Source organism: Oncorhynchus tshawytscha, linkage group LG15 (genome assembly GCF_018296145.1).
Source record: "Oncorhynchus tshawytscha isolate Ot180627B linkage group LG15, Otsh_v2.0, whole genome shotgun sequence".
Lineage (NCBI taxonomy): Eukaryota > Metazoa > Chordata > Actinopteri > Salmoniformes > Salmonidae > Oncorhynchus > Oncorhynchus tshawytscha.
In genome coordinates, this window is record NC_056443.1 from 11,393,854 (window position 1) to 11,418,227 (window position 24,374).

The 24,374-nt window shown below is 40.7% G+C and overlaps 1 protein-coding gene across 1 annotated transcript; it reads left to right on the forward strand.

The window, feature by feature from the left end:
• The first annotated feature begins 119 nt into the window (after positions 1-119).
• On the forward strand, positions 120-22,901 carry LOC112214411 (ATP-dependent DNA helicase Q1). The gene is given in 15 exon segments (XM_024373121.2): positions 120-316; positions 4,037-4,107; positions 4,803-5,024; positions 11,863-12,042; positions 15,728-15,834; positions 15,940-16,138; positions 16,413-16,579; positions 16,757-16,838; positions 16,950-17,216; positions 17,419-17,557; positions 17,684-17,775; positions 17,949-18,035; positions 18,038-18,164; positions 18,456-18,585; positions 21,693-22,901. Coding segments are annotated over 14 exon segments (2,517 nt in total). The 5' UTR covers positions 120-316; positions 4,037-4,085; the 3' UTR covers positions 22,389-22,901.
• The last annotated feature ends 1,473 nt before the right edge of the window (positions 22,902-24,374 follow it).

Consider the following 24,374-nt stretch of genomic DNA (forward strand, 5'->3'; position numbering starts at 1 on the left):
TATAACTAGGTAGTTGTTGGAAAATATCTGCCCTGCCTACATACACTTGTCCATTTTCCGGATGGAAAATGTTTTCTAGGTTCTATTGTATTGTAAAATAAAGGTTAAATAAAATAAAACATTGATTCAGCATGGATTGCAGTTGGTTTGTTGAATGTACCCCATAACGTGGAGCTAGTGAAAGCAACCGCAATTTGATTGGTCTCCACAACATTATTTTTTTTCACCGGCGGGAGCTGTCGTGCAACCATCACGAAAAAAGCAAGTGCAAATGAACAGTGCAAACTCAAGAAGTGAGGAGAGTGAATGGTCAACGGTGAGTGTTGCTTTGCTTTGTCATATCAATTCTACTTTCCATAATTTCGTTACATATGTAGCTGTCAAAAAGTTGAAGTATAATTTGTTAGCTGGTCGGCTAGGTTGGCTAACATTAACGTTAGCTGTTTGGAGCAGGTGGCTGATTCCCGATGGAGGCTTGTTATCGTACTGCTAGGGTGGTTGATTATTGGTAATCTATTAGCTATCTAACTATCATTGGCTAGCTATCTAATGTGACGAAGAAAATTATAAGACAAAGAGTAAAGCCACATGGAGGAAGAGGACGGGTGGGGGCTTTCCCGGTTCACACACATGTTCGTTTACTTTACACAATTAATGTTTACATTCCGGCCTGCTTGTCAAAGCTCAAGGAAACCGCTTGTTCATGTATGGATAGATTATACGTATATTTTATGCATGGTATATCAGACCATATACCACGGGTATGACAAAACATTTAGTTTTACTACTCTAATTACATTGGTAACTAGTTTATAGTAGCAATATGGCTCCTCGGGGGTTTGTGATATATGGCCAATATACCAAGGCTACTCCACGTTGCGTTGTGCCGTGGTAAGAACATACCTTAGTCATGCTTAAGAACAGCCTTTAGCCGTGGTATATTAGCCATATACCACACCTTTTCGGGCCTTATTGCTTAAGTGAAGCACAGTATATTTGCACGCTAGAATTCAATGGCAATAGAACATGTAATAATGAACTATGTTTGAGCTGCTTTTGAAAGCAATAGTCGAATTGAAAACATTATTGGCATTGTTGAATTCGATTTTCATAATGGAAAGCTAGGACTGATGGCTTGGTTAGCTAAACTAGCAGGTCTGTTTGTTTGGTAACCCTAGCAACTACTGTAGCTATCTAGTAAGTTTGCTATCTGCTTCAGTGAATGTTGAACACATTTCTAGAGGCAAATGTGTTAAATTATAGCCATGGTATGAAAGGGATATTCAACCCGGGACTCGTTATACTTTCTGAAGGCACTGTAAATAACATGTAAAGCATTGCTTACAATCTGTATCCCTTAACATTGCATATGTAAGGGATAATCAACGAGGGGCTATGCGTTCTCTGTCCCTTCAGAAAGTATTAACACCCCTGGACTTTTTCCACGTTTTGTTGTGTTACAAGGTGAGATTAAAATTGATTTTAATTGTCATTTTCTGTCAAATATCTACACAAAATACTGTAATATCTACTGTAGGGTCTTCTAAAGACCCCAACCATTCATTATGTTGTTATTCATTTGCTTACGTGCCATTGTACTTATGCTTACTGTATAGCTGAATATTGAGGCCTTTGTCTGTGTCTAGCTCTCTGCCAAAACTCGCAGCCCCGCGTTGGTGAGAAGGGTGATAGCCAGGCAGAGACAGCCTCTGTTTTTCTTTGAAACAAGGGCAGATTTGCATACTGCAGAGACAGGTTCTTAGAAACCTTGTGTTAAGAATAACTTGTTCTTTTAGCTGCACATGCAGGGTTTGACATAGGAGATCATACCATAAGGTGTGATCTCGGGTATATAACATTTATTTTGTTTGGGGCAGAACTCAGGAGAGACATCAAACATCAGACATACAACTGATCTTTGACTTCTGTCTACAGCTGTATTTTGATTAAAATTGTTAAGTGCACATTTTGAGTGTTCCTTATTTGTAAAATAACGGAGCCCAGAAAAGTGGAACCAACACTACAGAAAAAAATCTAACATTTGTAATCACCTTTGGCAGCAATTACAGCTGTCTTTCTCGGTAAGTCTCCAGCTTGTACACCTGTATTGTACAATATTTGCACATTTATTATTTTTTAAATTTCTTCAAGCCCTGTCAAGTTGATTGTTGATCATTGGTAGACAGCCTTTTTCCAGCCTTGCCATAGATTTGCAAGCCATTTTGTCAAAATGGTAACTAGGCCACTTGGGAACATTCAATGTTGTCTTAGTAAGCAACTTCAGTGTATATTTGGCCTTGTGTTTTAAGTTATTGTCCCGCTGAAAGGTGAATTTGTCTCCCAATGTCAGTTGGAAAGCAGACTGAACCAGGCTTTCCTCTTGGATTCTGCCTGTGCTTAGCTCTATTCCGTTTCTTTTATCTTTAAAAACTCCCTAGTCCTTGCCGATGACATGCATACCCATAACATTCAGCCAACACCATGCTTGAACATTTTACTTTAGTGCCTTATTGCAAACAGGATGCATGTTTTGGAATATATTTTATTCTGTACATGCTTCCTTCTTTTCACTCTGACATTTAGGTTAGTGTTGTGGATTAACTACAGTGATGTTGATCCATCCTCAGTTTTCTCATATCAAAGCCATTAAACTCTGTAACTGTTTTAAAGTCACCATTGGCCTCATGTAGGACTGGGCGATATGGCCTAAAAATCATATCTCCATTTTTTTCATTATAACTTATTCTCATTAAAAAAATACAAGTTTTCTCTAAGGGTTGTTGTACTATTAAAGGTCAAATACACAGTATTTCAAACAGTCAGCAATAATGTCATGAATTCAGGGCTTGTGACATTATACCTAGCCTAAATATAAGCCTTTCCTCAACCATAAAAAACACTAATTTCCAATTCCTCATAGAATTGTGTTTTATGCTTATTGCACATTTATAAATCAGACTAGACGGCTAGTATAATAACAACCTTTGGCTAAAATGATGCTAGCGGTAGGTGGTACCCCAATGCCGCGTATGACAAACTGAGCAATAATTTTCCAGAATCAATGTTCATTCATACTCTCGTTTTAGTAGTCTGCTCTGCGTGTAATTTGAGCAGTTGAACTTTTCTAATGATAAACGTTTTAACTTCTCCTCTATTACAGTAAAATAATGTCTCAATGTGTTTTGGTTTCCATATGTCTTATTCTGCTGGACCAAACCTCAAATGCAAATAATGAGACTGCTTGTCGGAGAGGAAGATGTGATCTCTCATCTTTGTTGGCATGAGAGGCAGGGTCTTGGTGTGTGTGTGAACCATAGAGGAAGAGACTAAGCGAGAGGTTTGACTTTTGCTAAAATTTGTCAAAAAATAAAGCCATTGTGTTTCTATGGGCTTATTTTGGACCTAATCTTGTCTACTGCCTCTCTGCTTTTGGGACAATGACTCCCATTGTTAGGGTGGAGACGTGTATCTCATCATTATATACAGATCTGTGGTGTAAATGGGAAGGTGCACAGAGGAACGAAGGAGATAAGACCATCTACTAATAGGTGCCGTTCTTTGAGAGGCATTTGGAAAACCTCCCTGGTCTTTGGGGTTGAATCTGTTTTTGAAATTCACTCCTCGACTGCAGGGACCTTACCGATAATTGTTTGTGTTGGGTACAGAGATGATCTAGTCATTCAAAAGATCATGTTAAACACTATTATTGCACACAGTGAGTCCATGCAACTTATTATGTGACTTGATAAACACATTTTTACTTCTGAACTTATTTAGGCTTGCCATTGCAAAGGGTTTGAATACTTATTGACAAGACATTTCAGCTTTTAATTTGTAAACATTTCTAAAAATGTAATTCCACTTTGACATTATCTGGTATTGTGTGTAGGCCAGTGACACACAATCTCATTTTAATCATTTTTAAATTCAGGCTGCCTGTAACACAACAAAATTAAGGGGTGGGAATTCTTTCTGAAGACACTATCTTGCTAGCTACATTGCATAACACTGACATGTCCCCCCCCTTATTCAACAGAGTGATAAGTCTGCAAGGTGGTTGATTGCATTGTAGATTTACCTTGGAAATGGACAGTGACAGTGCCAATGGTAAGTGACTGTGATCTTACATTTCTATCCCCCTTCCTCAAAAGTATGGTACAAACCCCATGGAGAAACAGACAGAGCTGAGCTTGGATCTCATCATCCAAGGTATTGGATATGTTATTGTTTTTGAGAGTCCACAGTGACTGGTGCTACTCTATCCTCCCCCAGACGGTGTAGTGGTGACTGTAAGAGACTGACGTGTCTGACACCATTAGCGCCCTACCTGTGAAACATGGGTCGTTAGTGACTTGGAGGTGTCAGCCTTGACAGTCTCCTTTTGTAGGATCGCATGACATTGGTCCCAGTGGAAAGCTAACCAGGGCAGATTGTGGCAAACTTTGAAATGGATTCATATTAGGCCCTGGACATCAAATATTTATGGTATTTATCTACAAGGATTTAGCACAGCATTTGAAATAGAAGTGCGCTTGCTGTTTTCCATTTCTGATTCACGGTACCACTCTTGTCTTTGCGCATGTGTGTTCAATGCATATAATTTATATGTAGGGCCCAGATACTGTAGAGAACATTGACTGCAGTGTATGGAAAAAGTCATTAAAATATAAAATGGTGATTAGCCTGTTGTTCTCCTCCCTACCAGAGGGGCATGTGTGTTACATGATTGCTCCATCGTAAGCATATACAAAATCTTCGTTAAATAATTTGTTTTTATTTTTTGTTAATATTCTCCTCCCCAGATGTGCAGGCAGAGCTGGACTCTGTGGAGGCAGAGCTGGAGGTGGTGGAGCTGCAGATAGCTGAGCTGCTGGAGAAGCAGGCTAGCCTGACCTCCAGGAGGAAACGGCTGCTCCGCAAGCTGGAGGAGGCATGTGACTCCGCTCAGCCCTCTGGATCCTCCTCAGGCTCTGGATCTGGAGCTGCAATGACCAAGCAGGAGCTGCTGCGCTATGAGAATGATGGTACAGTAGAGGCTACAATGTATAGGATGTGGCACATGCGTACAATATACACTGAGTGTACAAAACATTAAGAACACCTTCCTAATATTGAGTTGTACTTTTGCCCTCAGAACAGCCTCAAATTGTCAGGGCATGGACTCTATAATGTGTCTAAAGCATTCAACAGGGATGCTGGCAAATGTTGTCAAGTTCTCTGAATGTCCTTTGGTTGGTGGACCATTCTTGAGACACACAGGAAACTGTTGAGTGTGAAAAACCCAGCAGCGTTGCAGTTCTTGACACACTCAAACTGGTGTGCCTGGCATCTACTAACATTCACCCTCCTGAATGGCACACATACAGAATCCATGCCTCAATTGTCTCAAGGTTTAAAAATCCTTCTTTAATCTGTCACCTCTCCTTCATCTACACTGTTTGAAGTGGATTTAAGAGATGATAGCGTTTCCCTGGATTCACCTGGTCAGTCTGTTAGGGATGCAAATTTTCTGTATATAATGAGATCTGTATATAATGACGAGATACTTGTTTTTCCCGCCCTAACAATGGGAGTCGTCCCAAGGCGGGAAGGCAGGGACAAGTTTAGGCCCAAAATAATCCCATATCAATTTTGGACAGATTTTGTCGAGAGTGAAGCCTCTTGCTTCGTCGCCTCTTCCTCTCTGATACTATGCATGCGTACAAGGACTGGACATTTTTCATTAAAAGCTTAATGGAAACATGCAACAATAACAAGCCTATTGTCTTACAGTCGAAAGGTGATTTAACATGCAACTCCTGTAATGAAGCAGCTAATAAAACCACATTTTCAAACATTTGCCCAAATGCAAATAGAGGAAAACACCATTCTAAAGTACGCACCTAATGCGAAGAAAAGTAAAATGTTCAGGTTTCAAACTATTATCTGCCTCACGCTCACATTGCAAAGTGGTGGGTGACGCGCTGATAGTCAATGGTTGGCATGCTATAGCTTACAGTATGCATCCGAATGGGAGTTGCTTGAGAAATAAAAATGGCTCCTTTTTAATCGTGGCCACAAATTAACACGCGATTGCATTTAGAATTATTTGTTGCGTAATGACTGGGTTTACAAAAGCAGGTTTCACTCCAGTAGCCTACAGTCTTTTTGAGGTGCAACTCTTTCTGACAGGTGGTAGGCTATTCTGCTCCTCAAACTAGGTTCTGTATGCTGTGCACGTGTGATAAATAAAATGCATAACGACTAACGAAAATATACATGCGGCAATTTTAATTCCACCAAATTATGATAATTAACCTTTTGATCGAGAAGCATGACAGGTCAAGTTTCTTTTTGGCTAACTGAGTAACCTTAACATCCCCAGTCTATGTCATGGAAAGAGCAGGTGTTCCTAATGTTTTGTACACTGTGTGTGTGTGTGTGTGTGTGTGTGTACACAACCGTTCAAAAGTTTGGGGTCACTTAGAAATGTCCTTGGTTTTTTAAAGAAAAGCCTTTTTTTTTTTTTGGTCCATTTTTAAAATAACATCAAATTGATCAGAAATACAGTGTAGACATTGTTAATGTTGTAAATGACTATTGTAGCTGGAAACGGCAGATTTTGTTTTTAATGGAATATCTACATAGGTGTACAGAGGCCCATTATCAGCAACCATCACTCCTCTATTCAAAGATTTGCAAAGAAAAAGCCATATCTCTGACTGGCCAATAACATCAACAAAAAACTTAAAATGGGCAAAAGAACACAGACATTGGACAGAGGAACTCTGCCTAGAAGGCCAACATCCCGGAGTCGCTTCACTGTTGAAACTGGTGTTTTGCGGGTACTATTTAATGAAGCTGCCATTTGAGGACTTGTGAGAGGCGTCTTTCTCAAACTAGACACTAATGTCCTACAGTGCCTTGCGAAAGTATTCGGGCCCCCTTGAACTTTGCAACCTTTTGCCACATTTCAGGCTTCAAACATAAAGATATAAAACTATTTTTTTGTGAAGAATCAACAACAAGTGGGACACAATCATGAAGTGGAACGACATTTACTGGATATTTCAAACTTTTTTTAACAAATCAAAAACTGAAAAATTGGGCGAGCCCCCTTAAGTTAATACTTTGTAGCGCCACCTTTTGCTGCGATTACAGCTGTAAGTCGCTTGGGGTATGTCTCTCTGTTTTGCACATCGAGAGACTGAAATCTTTTCCCATTCCTCCTTGCAAAACAGCTCGAGCTCAGTGAGGTTGGATGGAGAGCATTTGTGAACAGCAGTTTTCAGTTCTTTCCACAGATTCTCGATTGGATTCAGGTCTGGACTTTGACTTGGCCATTCTAACACCTGGATATGTTTATTTTTGAACCATTCCATTGTAGATTTTGCTTTATGTTTTGGATCATTGTCTTGTTGGAAGACAAATCTCCGTCCCAGTCTCAGGTCTTTTGCAGACTCCATCAGGTTCTTCCAGAATGGTCCTGTATTTGGCTCCATCCATCTTCCCATCAGTTTTAACCATCTTCCCTGTCCCTGCTGAAGAAAAGCAGGCCCAAACCATGATGCTGCCACCACCATGTTTGACAGTGGGGATGGTGTGTTCAGGGTGATGAGCTGTGTTGCTTTTACGCCAAACATAACGTTTTGCATTGTTGCCAAAAAGTTACATTTTGGTTTCATCTGACCAGAGCACCTTCTTCCACATGTTTGGTGTGTCTCCCAGGTGGCTTGTGGCAAACTTTAAACAACACTTTTTATGGATATCTTTAAGAAATGGCTTTCTTCTTGCCACTCTTCCATAAAGGCCAGATTTGTGCAATATACGACTGATTGTTGTCCTATGGACAGAGTCTCCACCTCAGCTGTAGATCTCTGCAGTTCATCCAGAGTGATCATGGGCCTCTTGGCTGCATCTCTGATCAGTCTTCTCCTTGTATGAGCTGAAAGTTTAGAGGAACCAGGTCTTGGTAGATTTGCAGTGGTCTGATACTCCTTCCATTTCAATATTATCGCTTGCACAGTGCTCCTTGGGATGTTTAAAGCTTGGGAAATCTTTTTGTATCCAAATCCGGCTTTAAACTTCTTCACAACAGTATCTCGGACCTGCCTGGTGTGTTCCTTGTTCTTCATGATGCTCTCTGCGCTTTTAACGGACCTCTGAGACTATCACAGTGCAGGTGCATTTATACGGAGACTTGATTACACACAGGTGGATTGTATTTATCATCATTAGTCATTTAGGTCAACATTGGATCATTCAGAGATCCTCACTGAACTTTTGGAGAGAGTTTGCTGCACTGAAAGTAAAGGGGCTGAATAATTTTGCACGTCCAATTTTTCAGTTTTTGATTTGTTAAAAAAGTTTGAAATATCCAATAAATGTCATTCCACTTCATGATTGTGTCCCACTTGTTGTTGATTCTTCACAAAAAATACAGTTTTATATCTTTATGTTTGAAGCCTGAAATGTGGCAAAAGGTCGCAAAGTTCAAGGGGGCCGAATACTTTCGCAAGGCACTGTACATGTCCTCTTGCTCAGTTGTGCACCGGGGCCTCCCACTCTTTCTATTCTGTTAGAGCCAGTTTGCACTGTTCTGTGAAGGGAGCAGTACAGAGCGTCGTACGAGATCTTCCGTTTCTTGGCAATTTCTCACATGGAATAGCCTTCATTTCTCAGAACAAGAATAGACTGACTAGTTTCAGAAGAAAGTTATTTGTTTCTGGCCATTTTGAGCCTGTAATCGAACCCACAAATGCTGATGCTCCAGATACTCAACTAGTCTAAAGAAGGCCAGTTTTATTGCTTCTTTAAATCAGAACAGATTTCAGCCGTGGTAACGTAATTGCAAAAGTGTTTTCTACCGATCAATTATCCTTTTTAAAATGATAAACTTGGATTAGCTAACACAGCGTGCCATTGGAACACAGGAGTGATGGTTGCTGATAATAGGCCTCTGTACGCTTACGTAGATATTCCATTAAAAATCAGCCGTTTCCAGCTACAATAGTAATTTACAACATTGTCTACACTGTATCTCGGATCAATTTGATGTTATGTTAATGGACCTAAAATGTGCTTTTCTTTCAAAAACAAGGACATTTCTAAGTGACCCCAAACTTTTGAACGGTAGTGTGTGTGTGTGAGATATATCTCACACACACACATTACGTTTGTGTATTTATCCCCCATTCGCTCCTGTCAAGGCAACCAGCTACTCTATCTGGGGTCCCCAAACATTAAGGCAGTTATATACAATTTAAAATATTACATTTCATAACACTTTAGTCAATACATTTAGTGTGTTCCCTCAGGCCTCTACGCCACTCATATATTTACAATACAACATCCATGTGTTTTATCGTGTCTCTTTACAGTCCCTGCTATTCCATAAGGTGTATTTTATCTGATTCTACTGCTTGCATCAACATCAGCATCAGCCATGGCTCTATGTAGTACTGTGCGCATGACCAAAAGTATGTGGACACCTGCTTGTCGAACATCTCATTCCAAAATCATGGGCATTGATATGGAGTTGATTCCCCTTTTGCTGACATACCAGACTCCACTCTTCTGGGAAGGCTTTCCACCAGATGTTTGAACATTGCTGCGGGGACTTGCTTCCATTCAGCCACGAGCATTAATGAGGGGTGTCCCGTTCTGTGAGCTTGTGTGGCCTACCACTACGTGGCTGAGCCGTTGTTGCTCCTAGACGTTTCCACTTCACAATAACAGCACTTACAGTTGACCGGGGCAGCTCTAGCAGGGCAGAAATTTGACAAACTGATTTGTTGGAAAACTGGCATCCTATGATAATGCCACATTGAAAGTCACTGGGCTCTTCAGTAAGGCCATTCTGCTGCCAATGTTTGGTTATGGAGATGTGGCTGTGTGCTCGATTTTATACACCTTGCTGACAGCTGAATCCACTCATTTGAAGGGGTGTTTACTGCATTTTAATTATTGTTAATCCTCAGTTATACTAGAGACATGAGGGGTGCATAGTCTAGGGTTTTACACCAGAAGTTAATGGTTCTGTAGGAGGAATGTATATGGTGGATGCAATTATTAAGCTTAGAATGTACAGAGTGCAGTGAAGAGGATCACGTGTTGGCAGGCACTGATAAGGGTGGAGAGCTGTGGATTTGTGAGGAAGGGGGTCGAGGTCAGGTCAGGTCACATTATGGGAGAAGGAACAATTTATTGCCCGTATCACTTAACTTCATGCCTAGCAATAAAGAAGATGTAATGTTTAGAGAGAAGGAGGAGATTTCACCGAAATTGGGTTACATATAGGTTACATATATTTTATTACTGGGGGAAATATGTTTTTGTCTTTTGTACAGTTGAAGTCGGAAGTTCACATACACTTAGGTTGGAGTCATTAACTCATTTCTCAACCACTCCACAAATTTCTTGTTAACAAACTATAGTTTTGGCAAGTCGGTTAGGACATCTTCTTTGTGCATGACACAAGTAGTTTTTCCAACATTTGTTTACAGACACATTATTTCACGTATAATTCACTATCACAATTCCAGTGGGTCAGAAGTTTACATACACAAAGTTGACTGTGCCTTTTAACAGCTTGGAAAATTCCAGAAAATGTCATGGCTTTAGAAGCATCTGGTAGGCTAATTGACATTTGAGTCAATTGGAGGTGTACCTGTGGATGTATTTCAAGGCCTACCTTCAAACTCAGTGCCTCTTTGCTCGACATCATGGGGAAATCAGCCAAGACCCCAGAAAAAATAATTGTAGACCTCCACAGTCTAGTTCGTCCTTGGGAGCAATTTCCAAATGTCTGAAGGTACCACGTTCATCTGTACAAACAATAGTACGCAAGTATAAACACCATGGGACCACGCAGCTGTCATACCGCTCAGGAAGGAGATGCGTTCTGTCTCCTAGAGATGAACTTACTTTGGTGCGAAAAGTGCAAATCAATCCCAGAACAACACAACAAAGGACTTTGTGAAGAAGCTGGAGGAAACGGGTACAAAAGTATCTATATCCACAGTAAAACGAGTCCTATATCAACATAACCTGAAAGGCCGCTCAGCAAGGAAGAAGCCACTGCTCTAAACCCCCATTTAAAAAAGCCAGACTACGGTTTGCAACCGCACATGGGGACAAAGATCGTACTTTTTGGAGAAATGTCCTCTGGTCTGATGAAACAAAAACAGAACTGTTTGTTCTGTTTGGAGGAAAAAGGGGGAGGCTTGCAAGCCAAAGAACACCATCCCAACCGTGAAGCACGGGGGTGGCAGCATCATGTTGTGTGTGTGCGCGCGTGTTTAGTTAAATGAATTAAGAAGCAGAACCACACTGCTGTATGCATAGTATGTTCCAGACCTGGGTTCAAATACTATTTTAAAAATCTCAACTACTTTCACATACATTTCTAAGTAGATATTCAGATATTTATTTTTTGATAAGACAAGTAGTTGAATATTGGTATGTATTTGACAATACTCATACGTTGACTCAAATACACTCCCATTCATTTAAATCAGGTATTTAGAAAAAGTATTTGAAAATATTTTCATATATAAGGCTATTTCAGAAATTAAAATACTTCCAATAGAAGTAGTTGAATCCGGCCACATTTATTTGAAAATACACAACTACCTAGAAAATATATATTTCAATAACAAATAATCAAATAAACATGTATTTTAACTCTGGTCTGATATGTTCACATCCAATAAGATGGGCAATCTTTCAAGGCGCTGAATTGAGCACACAGTTCAATTACAGCAAAAATAAAGGTAGGTTGTGTCCGAAGTGCTATTTTATTAGGTAGGCTACAATCTTGAAGGCTGAATATATTGCTGTACTGTATTTTGACATGCTTGAATGTTTTCTTTCCAAACCTAGATTTCTCATGGTCTACAGAGCTGCAGCAGAATCTGAAGGATGTGTTCCAGCTCTCTAAGTTTCGTTCTCTCCAGCTGAAGGCCATCAACCTTAGTATGTCTGGTAAAGACCTCTTCCTAGTGATGCCCACTGGACGAGGGAAAAGCCTCTGCTATCAGCTACCTGCAGTCTGCTCTGAGGGTAAGGGGAGAATGCACAAAGGCGCACACACACAAAATTCATACATGCGTATATAGATGCAGACACACATGCACACCAGGTGACGTGCATATACTGAAAAGCCTAATGTTACAGTTCATTGAATGATTGTGTATTGTGACTTTTTACTTTCATTATTTATTTAATCCACTAACTATGTTTAATTGTTACCTTATTTTAAATTAATAATGTAATTAATAAGCAATTAACTCATTAGGTTTTGAGGCACCACGGAAGAAGTTGTTTACAGCGTTACCATCTCCCAAATTAAACTCTAAGGTCTATAACATCGATAAACAGTCATCTTGTTAAACACTACCTCTTATCAAATACTCATTCTGAACAATTGTAACCTTGGATCTGCAAAAACCCCAGCATTATTCACTACTACACAGTACTACACAAATTGGTTGGAATCATTTATTTACTAGCTAACTAAATAATAATGCGGAATACACACACACTTACAGTTGAAGTCGGAAGTTTACATAGACCTGAGCCAAATACATTTAAACTCAGTTTTTCACAATCCCTGACATTTAATCCTAGTAAAAATTCCCTGTCTTAGGTCAGTTAGGATCACCACTTTATTTTAAGAATGTGAAATGTCAGAATAATAGTAGAGAGAATGATCCATTTCAGCTTTTATTTCTTTCATCACATTCCCAGTGTGTCAGAAGTTTACATGCACTCAATTAGTATTTGGTAGCATTGCCTTTCAATTGTTTAACTTGGGTCAAATGTTTTGGGTAGCCTTCCACAAGCTTCCCACAATAAGTTAGGTGAATTTTAGCCCATTCCTCCTGACAGAGCTGGTGTAACCGAGTCAGGTTTGTAGGCCTCATTGCTCGTACACGCTTTTTCAGTTCTGCCCACAATTTCTATAGGATTGAGGTCAGGGCTTTGTGATGGCCACTCCAATACCTTGACTTTGTTGTCCTTAAGCCATTTTTCCACAACTTTGGAAGTATGCTTGGGGTCATTGTTCATTTGATAGGCCCATTTGCGACCAAGCTATAACTTCCTGACTGATGTCTTGAGAGGTTGCTTTAATATATCCACCAAAAAAATTCCTCCTCATGATGCCATCTATTTTGTGAAGTGCACCAGTCCCTCCTGCAGCAAAGCCCCCCCCACAACATGATGCTGCCTCCCCCGTGCTTCATGGTTGACATGGTGTTCTTTGGCTTGCAAGCCTCCCCCTTTTTCCTCCAAACATAACGATGGTCATTATTGCCAAACGTTTCTACTTTTGTTTCATCAGACCAGAGGATATTTCTCCAAAAAGTATGATATTTGTCCCCATGTACAGTTGCAAACCATAGTCTGGCTTTTTTTATGACGGTTTTGGAGCAGTGGCTTCTTCCTTGCTGAGCGGCCTTTCAGGTTATGTCGATATAGGACTCGTTTTACTGTGGATATAGATACTTTTGTACCTGTTTCCTCCAGCTTCTTCACAAGGTCCTTTGCTGTTGTTCTGGGATTGATTTGCACTTTTCGCACCAAAGTAAGTTAATCTCTAGGAGACAGAACACATCTCCTTCCTGAGTGGTATGATGGCTGTGTGGTCCCATGGTGTTTATACTTGCGTACTATTGTTTGTACAGATGAATGTGGTACCTTCAGGCGTTTGTGGAGACTTGTGGAGGTCTACAATTTTTTTTCTGAGGTCTTGGCTAATTTCTTTTGATTTCCCATGATGTCAAGCAAAGAGGCACTGACTTTGAAGGTAGGCCTTGAAATACATCCACAGGTACACCTCCAATTGACTCAAATTATGTCAATTAGCCTATCAGATGCTTCTAAAGCCATGACATAATTTTCGATTTTCGTAACTTTAATCATATAGTTTGCTCACGAACTGCAACCTGTTTGGAGTACAAAATCATGAATGTATTTACGTGTAAAATGCTTTGTTTCGTTGCTTATCTCTGTCGGAACCAAGCCTTATTGGAGAGGGTTGGTGGGCATTTCCTGTGAGCCACTTGTACATGGTCTGATTGTCCACCAGAGGTCACAATGTCCTTCTTAGTTGTCTCCATGAAGTGTTACCTCAGAACTTCCTCTTAGCTGTACCAGTGATTTGTCTGGGAGGGGAGTTCTCCTCTCTCCACCTCTGGTAGATAGTCAAAGTTTCAAATCACTTTTCACAGGCAGCTACAGATTGGTGTCCTGGTCTGGTAGGTGAGTTAATTTCCTTCACCTCGTGTTGTGGTAGAAAGTTTCAACCATTTCAAACATGTAGCTCTCCGCCTCACGTTTCCTGGTCTAAAGGTTGATTCCTCTTCCAAGCCTTTATGCACTCTTGGTAAAAAGGGATGTTACAAGCTAACAAGCTCTCTGAACTCCCTCGAGGCGTGGCTACTTAATGTGTAAAGGATATGATTAGAAGTTGTATCACGACTCCTAAAATCACATACCGATCTTAACAAAAATACTTTCATATTTATTTTCAAATAATTTGCACAACATATTGGATGGGAACTTGACAGATGAAGGGGGCATCCTTTCCAAGTTACAGTATTTGGTCCATACAGTTTTTAATAACATCGCAAAATGAAAAACAACATGACATTAGTTTTCTTCATCTCCCCACTGACCATTCCCCAAGTGTCTGAACTAAGTCATTCCTTTGGTTGATACTAAAGGGTAGAGAGAGACTTCTCTCCTGCTTAAATTTACGACGGGGTGTGGTGTCAAACCCCCCTTTGCGGGTGGGAGAGGGTCTGGTTATTGTCAGCCATTGCTAAGCTGATCTGACCTATTGGGATCCTCACAGGACAGTCATGAAGGGTGTGCTGTGCAAACACGTACTGCACACAGGGCTCTAAATTTGTACAAAATTCCCAGTGCTCCCAACTTAAAGTTAGGAGCACCAGAAAATACTTTTAAAAAATGTTTTTATGATTGAGATACAGCCTATGAATTTTACTTACTTTTGAACCACATGTTGTGCCCTAGAAACTAATATGTAACACTGTAAAGACATTTGTTTATTACAAAAGTTTAAATGTTGACACGAATACCTGTCATTGGAATTACAAAGTAATTTGGGGAATGTTCGTTTTCTAAATTGTGTAAAAGCACTGTTTTCCAATTGAGATGCATTACATTTAAAACTATACACTATCTTTAAGAACGTCAGGTTTGTGATGACATGCAGGAGATCGTCATTCAGCCATTGCTCTCCTGAAAAAGCTATCTCTTTTCCTTTCTGTTCCCCCAGATGTTTGGATATACTGGTGAAGTTACCAGGGTGTTAGCTAGCTAGCCAATGAGGTAAACAAAAGGTTAACGACACGTCCCGGTGATCCGCTATAGGAAAGTAAAAATGTTGCCCTGGTAATATGGGTCAGATCCTTTGACCTGGTTCTTCTAGAAGTAAGCAATATTTGCTGTAGTAAATGGAGCAACAATGATGCTAATGAATCTGCGCTCCCTTTTTCTCTAGGCAATTTGGAAACAACGGTACAGCTTTTATTACAACTATTATTATAAGGGAGATTTTTTTTCCCCTAGGCGCATTGTGCTCCCAAAATAAAACTCCTGGTTACACAGCAAAATATTTGGTCACATGTGTGACTAAATTGGTCTGACTTTAAAGCTCTGATGGTTGCAGCCATTATTCACTGCAGTGTTATTTCAACGTGTGTTTGTGTGCTGCCAGGTTTCACTCTGGTCGTAACTCCTCTAGTTTCTCTGATGGAGGATCAGCTCATGTACTTAAAGTCCATTGACGTTGAAGCCGTCTCTCTCAACGCATCCAGCAGTAAGGTAATAACCAACACAAACATTTTTGACATATTATTGACACTTGGCTGGTATTGATTATACCTTTTTAGGACTTGTGTTTTATTAGACTTCTGCTATGTACCTCAGGAACATGCTAAAATGGTCCTAGCGGGGATGACGGACACCAAATCGCTTTTCAAGCTGCTGTATGTGACTCCAGAGAAGATAGCGAAGAGCAAGCTGCTGATGTCGAGGCTGGAGAAGGCCTACAACGCAGGAAGGCTTAGCCGTATTGCTGTGGACGAGGTGCACTGCTGCAGCCAGTGGGGACACGACTTCAGACCTGGTGAGAGACCGTACAACTGTACTGTATATGGGCTACTTACTTTTTATTAGTCTCCTGACTTTGTTGTGGAAGGTAAAGGGCTACTCCAACAAATCACTCAATGTAGAATTCCCAAACAATACCCAAACAAGGATATCCTCATAATTAAACAGAACACTTCAATGTATCTCTATGCATGCCAGTTAGAATGCATGCCCAATAGATTGCTTAATTCTAAGTAGTATGCTCAGGTTTGTGTGGGGCTGATAGCCAACTACCCCTCCTCTCCCGCCAGACTACAAGCTCCTGGGGATCCTGAAGAGGCAATTCCCAAAGGTTCCATTGCTAGGGCTGACTGCCACAGCAACCAGCAGTGTTCTAAAGGACTGTCAGAAGATCCTGTGTGTCCCTGAGCCAGTCACACTCACTGCCTCCTTCAACCGCACCAACCTCTACTACGAGGTGGGCGTCATGGCAACCTTACACACCTGGCCGCCACCTGCTTGGCAAACACCTGTTGTTCTTTTGACTTTTAAAAATACACACACACTTGTTTTGCTAAAGGGGATGCTTGTCAAGATTCCCGCTGTGTCTCTACATTGAAGTATTGAGGATCTGTACTGTTTTTGTGTCTCGCAGGTACTTCTTAAAGACTCGAACAGTGTTGACTCAATCAGTGACATTTCAGCACTGATCAAGGAGAGATATAAGGACCAGTCAGGTACTTTGAAAGGGAAGAACAAAGAATAGTTCAAAATTCAGTGTGTCACATTTTTTAAACATCAGCAGCTTGTTATCCAGACTTGCGGTGTTATGCTTCTGCTTTTGGCAGGGATAGTGTACGTGTTTTCCCAGAAGGATGCAGAAACTGTGTCAGCAGACCTACAGAAGAAAGGCATCAATGCATATCCATACCACGCTAATATGAATCCAGAGGACAAGTCACGGGTTCACCGCAAATGGGCCAACAACAAGATCCAGGTGGTGGTAGCTACTGTGGCGTTTGGGATGGGGATCGACAAGCCTGACGTCAGATTTGTCATCCATCACACCATCAGCAAGTCCATAGAGAACTACTATCAGGAGAGCGGACGAGCAGGTAGACGACTCCATTTTTTTCCCCCTTCCCCCACTCAAAAATGTGATAATTTAAGAACACCTGATCCCTTTTTCCAATTGCACTTCTACTTCGACCGCAGCCATGGGAGTAGCCAGTTAAAAAAACTTTTTTTTCTTTTTTTCCAGTTTTTAAACTCTTCCTCTTAACTCCTAACTTATTGATCCTCTCTCCGTTCCTCCAGGCAGAGACGATAAGCCGGCTGACTGCATTGTGTACTTTGGCTTCAACGACATCTTTAGGATCAGCACCATGGTTGTCATGGAGAATGTAGGACAACAGAAGCTGCTGACCATGGTCGACTACTGTCAGAACGTAGACAGGTACTGAGCTGGACCAATCACAATGCTCTCATTGACATCACTAGATTACTTGTGACCATTTCAGTTGTGTAGATAGCTGTTTGAGGATCTCAAGGGTACAGTACCGTGTATCTCTATTGTTTTAAGGTGTCGGCGCTCAGTGATCGCTGTTCACTTTGATGAGGTTTGGGACAATGAAGGATGCAACAAGATGTGTGATGTCTGTCGCCGTGGCAATGGTAGGAGTACAATATGGTGAACATACCACTTTTCAAATCCAACATACATGGCATGCTAGGGGCATAGGGGTATAATTGGAATTGGGCATATGAGTTACTCTCCCATCTAATCGAAAGAGCTGGCATAATTTATGTTGAGTCTTCATACCTAGTATCCCTGTGTTTCCTTCCAGACTACATCACGGTGGACATCACGCAGCATGCTAAAGATGTGGTCCAGATTGTGGAGCTGGCGGGCTCTCTGGACGAGAAGCTGACCCCCTGAAGGTGACTGAGGCGTGGATGGGGAAGGGTCCGGCCAAACGCAGGAAGATGATCCAGACCACCACCTTGTCTCGCCTGGAGGTGGAGGCCATCATCACAAGCCTATTGCTGCAGGGATATCTCAGGTACTGGCTGACTTAACTTTAAACCCTTTTAAACCCTTTTAAACCCTTTAAACCCCAGTTCAATATGCTTACTGCTGCAGGGCTACCTCAGGTAGGCCTATGACCTAGGGCATGTTCAGTGGGGCACATCATAGGAAAGACTTTTGCGTCAAAAATGTGTTTTCATTTCAGGCAGTACCTCTGACTAAGGACAAATGGGGTTGTCGAGAGTGGAGGCTGGAGAGAATTGTGAGCAGGTCATAATGGACTCGTTGATCTTTGTTTACCCCCTTTTTAAAATTTTCTCCACAGTGAAGACTTCAGTTTCACTCCATACACTACCTACTTCTACCTGAAGCTGGGTCGTAAGGCCCCAATGCTGAAGAACCAGAGTCACTCCATCACCATGAAGAGGAGGAGGACAGGCCTGGAAGCAAACACGGTCAGTACTACACAGCAAACGGTACAGAAATCATTCAGGAAAGCCTTTGGGTGCATCTCAATAGACTAACGTGGCCTCCTTCATCTGCACGGAATCGATATGATAATTGACTACCCGCTAACTTTTTTTTCTTTTTTTTTCTAGTCCGTGCAGACTAAGGCTAGGAAGCCACTTTTGTCTGAAATACATCATCCTGGGATGTCTTATCTTTTCTGCTTATCACATTTTATTTGTCTATTTCTCCTTCTGCACTTCTGACTGAAATGTTTCAGTAATTGAAACGTAATTATTTCCCTGTTTAAAGTAGTACTTTACTCAACCTATTTCTCACCGTCTCAATCCTCATCTCCGATGTCTTTGCCCCATCTTCTCTGCTCTTTCAATCTGTTTTTTTCTTCTGTTTCTGCTCTGAGTACCTCTATTGTTTACTTGTCTACTTACCTGCAGGTAAGTGAACTATGTTGTCAGTTTCTTTTCCTTTCAGACCAGCGGATGAATACCTGGATATTTTTTTCTTCGTCATTTTGATTGATTGTTTTATTCAATCACCAGCAAAATCAGAGCGTTTCCCTTTTTATCAATGTTAATTATTATTTTAAATATTGAGTAGAATCATTCTTACCATCACCCTTGATTGTCATTAGCACACTTACTGTAAACAAAACAATTTCCCTAATCACTGTATATGTAAATCACTGTAGTTCTAATGCTGTAGGTTTTCTAAACAATGTAGTGTTGCGTAATACCAGACAGGCGCCAGAATCAGGGCTCCAAGTGCAGTACAACAGCTGTGGTTTTGGGTGTTGCTGAGCTCTTATCTAATCCATGTTGACATTTGCTAAATGTGACCAAGGTGCCGGTAATGGTTGATAACAATCAATCCTAACACCTTGATATGGGAATGATTTCATGTTTCTGGTTCTCATGTCAATTCTTAAACCCTTCTCTGCTTACGTTATCACACACACCTAGCTTAGGTGTGTGTGTGTGAGAGAGAGAGACAGGCAGGTTAAAGCTGTTGTTGATGACCTACAGGTAAAAGTGTCCCAGGTAAAGACCAAAGAAGGAAAGAGATCTGGTGACAATGCTACAAACTCCCCTGTCAGCAAGAAAGTCAAGAAAGACCTTTAGTGCCCTTCTGAAGATACCAAAGAAAAAGTACAGTTCCCTGATTCTCTATTCAACCCACTGCATCTATGGCATGGCACTGTCTGGACAACCAATTAGGTTAAAGACATATGTAATGTTTGGTCCTGAATGATGTCCTTACAGAATGCATAATTATTCCTAAAGTAATTAAATATGCATGATGTCATACAGTATCAGTCAAAAGTTTGGACACCTACTCATTCCAGGGTTTTTTATTTTTAATATTTTCTACATTGTAGAATAATAGCGAAGACATTAAAACTATGAAATAACACATGGAATCATGTAGTAACCAAATTATATTTGAGATTCTTCAAAGTAACCACCCTTTGTCTTGACAGCTTTGCACATGCTTGGCATTCTCTCAACCAGCTTCATGAGGTAGTCACCTGGAATGCATTTCAATTAACAGCTGTGCCTTGTCAAAAGTTAATTTGTGGAATTTCTTTCCTTAATGTGTTTGAGCCGATCAGTTGTGTTGTGACAAGGTAGGGTTAGTATACATAGCCCTATTTGGTAAAAGACCAAGTCCATATTATGGCAAGAACAGCTCAAATAAGCAAAGAGAAACGACAGTCCATCATTACTTTAAGACATAAAGGTCAGTCAATGTGGAAACTTTCTTCAAGTGCAGTTGCAAAAACAATTGAGCGCTATGATAAAACTGGCTCTCATGAGGACCGCTACTGGAAAGGAAGACCCAGAGTTACCTCTGCTGCAGAGGATAAGTTCACTAGAGTTAACTGCACCTCAGATTACAGCCCAAATAAATGTTTCAGAGTTCAAGTAACAGACACATCTCAACATCAACTGTTAAACGGAGGCTGCGTGAATCAGGCCTTCATGGTCGAATTGCTGCAAAGGAACCACTATCTAAAGGACACCAATAATAATAAGAAGAGACTTGCTTGGGCCAAGAAACACGAGCAATGGACTTTAGACTGGTGGAAATCTGTCCTTTGGTCCGATGAGTCCAAATGTTTGGTTTTTGGTTCCAACCACCTTGTCTTTGAGATGCAGAGTAGGTGAACTGATGAACATCGCATGTGTGGTTCCCCCTGTGAAACATGGAGGTGGTGTGGGGGTGCTTTGCTGGTTATACAGTCAGTGATTTATTTACAATTCAAGGCACTTAATCAGCATGGCTACAACCGCATTTTACAGCGATACGCCATCCCATCTGGTTTGCACTTAGTCCCACTATCATTTGTTTTTCAACAGTACAATGACCCAACACCTCCAGGCTATTTGACCAAGAAGGAGAGTGATGGAGTGCTGCATCAGATAACCTGGCCTCCACAATCATCCGACCTCAACCCAATTGACATGGTTTGGGATGAGTTGGACCTTGGAGTGAAGGAAAAGAAGCCAACAAGTGCTCAGCCAATGTGGGAACTCCTTCAAGACTATTGGATAAGCATTCCTCATGAAGCTGGTTGCGAGAATGCCAAGAGTGTGCAAAGCTGTCATCAAGACAAAGGGTGGCTACTTTGAAAAATATAAAATAGATTTCGATTGGTTTAACACTTTTTTGTGTGTGTGTGTTTTTTGTTTTGTTACTACAGTACATGATTCCATGTGTGTTATTTCATAGGTTGTCTTCACGATTAATCTAAAATGTAGAAAATAGTAAAAATAAAGAAAAACCCTTGAATGAGTAGGTGTGTCAACTTTTGACTGGTACTGTATTTCTGTAAACACTCAACCATTGTTACTGCTTTCATGGTTTGTGTCGTAACTCAGCCCTGTGTGTATGTCCTGTCAATGTCTACACACATGGCTGTAGATTCATTATGGAGCATGCTTTCACTAACTCATGCTATGCTACACTAACATTGGGGTTCACTAACATGGTTCTGTATAACAGCATGCCCAGTCCCAAGTCAACCCTTCTTCGATTTATGATTGGTTCTTCAATTAAGTCAGAGGTCACTGACACTTCCTTTTGTCTCCCACAGGAGGACCAATTAGCTGGTGGAGCTAAAGAGGTGGTGGTGACCTCCCAGTCCCCTCCTCCCTTTGCCCCCAACGACAGCAGCACTCCCCCTCCCAGACACAACAAACTGATCAAGATGCATAAAGAGCAGCAGAATCTGTCCAGGAAACGAGACGAGAACCATGACCAGACAGAAAGCCAGACACGGGAGAACCAGAATGACCCTGCTGCTGCCCAGCCCACTGCCATTGAAGTAGACGTAGAGATCAATATTGTAGAGAAAGTTAATGACAGCGAATCCCCATTACCGCCATTAAAACGCAATTCTAAACCTAAATCAACAACTCCTCAAAAGAAGCGGAGGAAACCCTGTACTTCTGCTCTTGCTGCAGTCCTAGCTCCCTCAGAAGCTGTGGTTACAGACTCTGAACACCAGAGGCCAGCATTGGTCAACTCTCCCTCCCATGTCTCCATCATCTCCGAGGCTGCAGTGGAGGAGCTCTGTGACCTGAGGAACTACTACAGCAAACAGCTGAGGCAGATAAACGACATTTCCCATGAGTACTTGCAGAATCAGGGGTGCTCAGACCCAGGGGTGCTGGCCTGTATCAGAGAGCCACTAAAGAGCCTGCACCTCCCCCGTGGCTCAACCATCGCCCGGACGGCACGCAACCTGTGGAACCGAGTCAGCTCCAGAAGGAAACTCATACAAAGATGACCATTGACCTTCCTTGGGACAGTTGACGTTCAAATATGGACACTCCTGTATCTCTCTCTTTCCAGGTTTCACGTTGCCAGACTTAGAGCCCTGGGGCAGACAAGTCTACTTTTTTTTTTAACACATGTCCTATTTTTCTGGACCGAGAGAATATCCCCATCCAAGTTAATTTGAGATTGTAATATTTTACTGTTGGATCAATACCACTTGTTAGCCTAAGATAAAAGAATGAAGAGCTGGTTTTGTTTTGGATAAACTTACCACACATGAACTGAAAGGTTTGTTGAACTGAAGAATGTTTTCACAATGTATTATTTGTAACCTTTTTTTTTGAGCATTCCCTAATCTAAACAGCCAGAATGTGCACGCTCGTGAATTTGATTCGCTCTAATATGTTTTATAATACTGCACTGCAGCTTTGAGAAGGTCCATTCACATTTGTGGAACACAGAATAATCTTTAGCTATCATTAATAAACAGTGATTTAAAATTGAAATGGTCACATGAAACATTTCTATCTTTTGGTTGTAAAGTTATTTTTTTCTGCATCCTATTCTGGTATATTTTCTAATTCCTTTTGCATTCCACTAACCCCCCCAAAAAAAAAAAAAAACACAGTAAGAGCACTTATCGGGAAAATAATTAAATTAAAACAATAATATTGAATCTCCATACACTGTAAAAAAAAAAAATTGAATCTGCTTAAACAAATTTAAGGTGTCAATTTACACAATATTATTGAGTAGGTGCAATTGCCTTTTGTTTTTGATTAGAACACTTCAATAAGTTATTCAAATGTACACAAAGTCCAGGGAAATATGAATAGCTGTAATATGAATGAAATTTACTTCATTTCTGATTAGTTACTTTCAGTGATGGTGTCTTAATGTTTAACTTTGTTAATTTACCAGCTTTGGCATGTATTGTTTAAGTGCTCAATCCACCTGTAGTAATTGGAGGTAGAACTGCAAACATTACAATCTGCTGGATTTGCCTCTGTCATTTAGGGTGCTGATGGTGGAAATGTGTGGTCTCACCATTAAGTCAATTTGTCTGACTTTTGATATCCGTTCATCATGATCCATTACACCTCATGGCACAACAAGCTGCTTAATCCTAATAAATAAATATACTTGTCTTTCTTCAAACATGTACACAACATTGTGTAAAAAAAAAGTATACAGATGTTTAATTACCCACAATCCTCAAAAACAGCCACTTGGCAAGTTGTTGCAAGAATTAAAAATATAAATTAAGTAAATAAAACTTTGGTTATCCTCAAAATATACTTACATTTCATGCAACATTGAGTTGCATTTATTCTTAACTTGTTTGGTAAAATTACTTGCATTGATTTTTATTAAGTATATTTTGGTTCAATTCACCCCAGATTTTTTAAAGATTTTTTTTTTTTTACAGTGTACAGCAGATGAATCATAACCCCTGGCTTGTAAACAATGTTAACTTGTGGCTTGATATTGATACCATTATCTGTTCTTAGCCATGCATGATTCAGTCAATAGCCCCGTTTATACCTGGTGCTAACACACGTCCTAATATTGTCCAAATTTTTAGACGATTAAAATAACTGTGATCAGATTTTCCGGACTGTTTCCCGAGGTAGTCGGGGACGAATTGATTGGTTGGATGAAAGCTCGATGGACAGGTCAAAGGGTGGAGTGTACAGGTGAGAGTAAAATAAAGAATAGCCACCTTTAGGGAGGTTGGGTTGCGATACACAACGTTGCCAGTTCGATTGCCAATGCAGGTTTTGTTTTCCAACCTTACTAATTACAATTCTACCTGACTGAACAGCTTTGTATAGGTAAAACATGTGTTGTGCCCTCCCAATTGCTTGCGCAGTAGACCAGGCACTGGGATAGGGACCAGAACGTCACAGGTTCTAAACTTGCCAATGCCCTTTCTCAACAAAGGTATATTTATAGCCCTGGTTACACCTTGCATTAACTTGTGGTTTTCGTGATC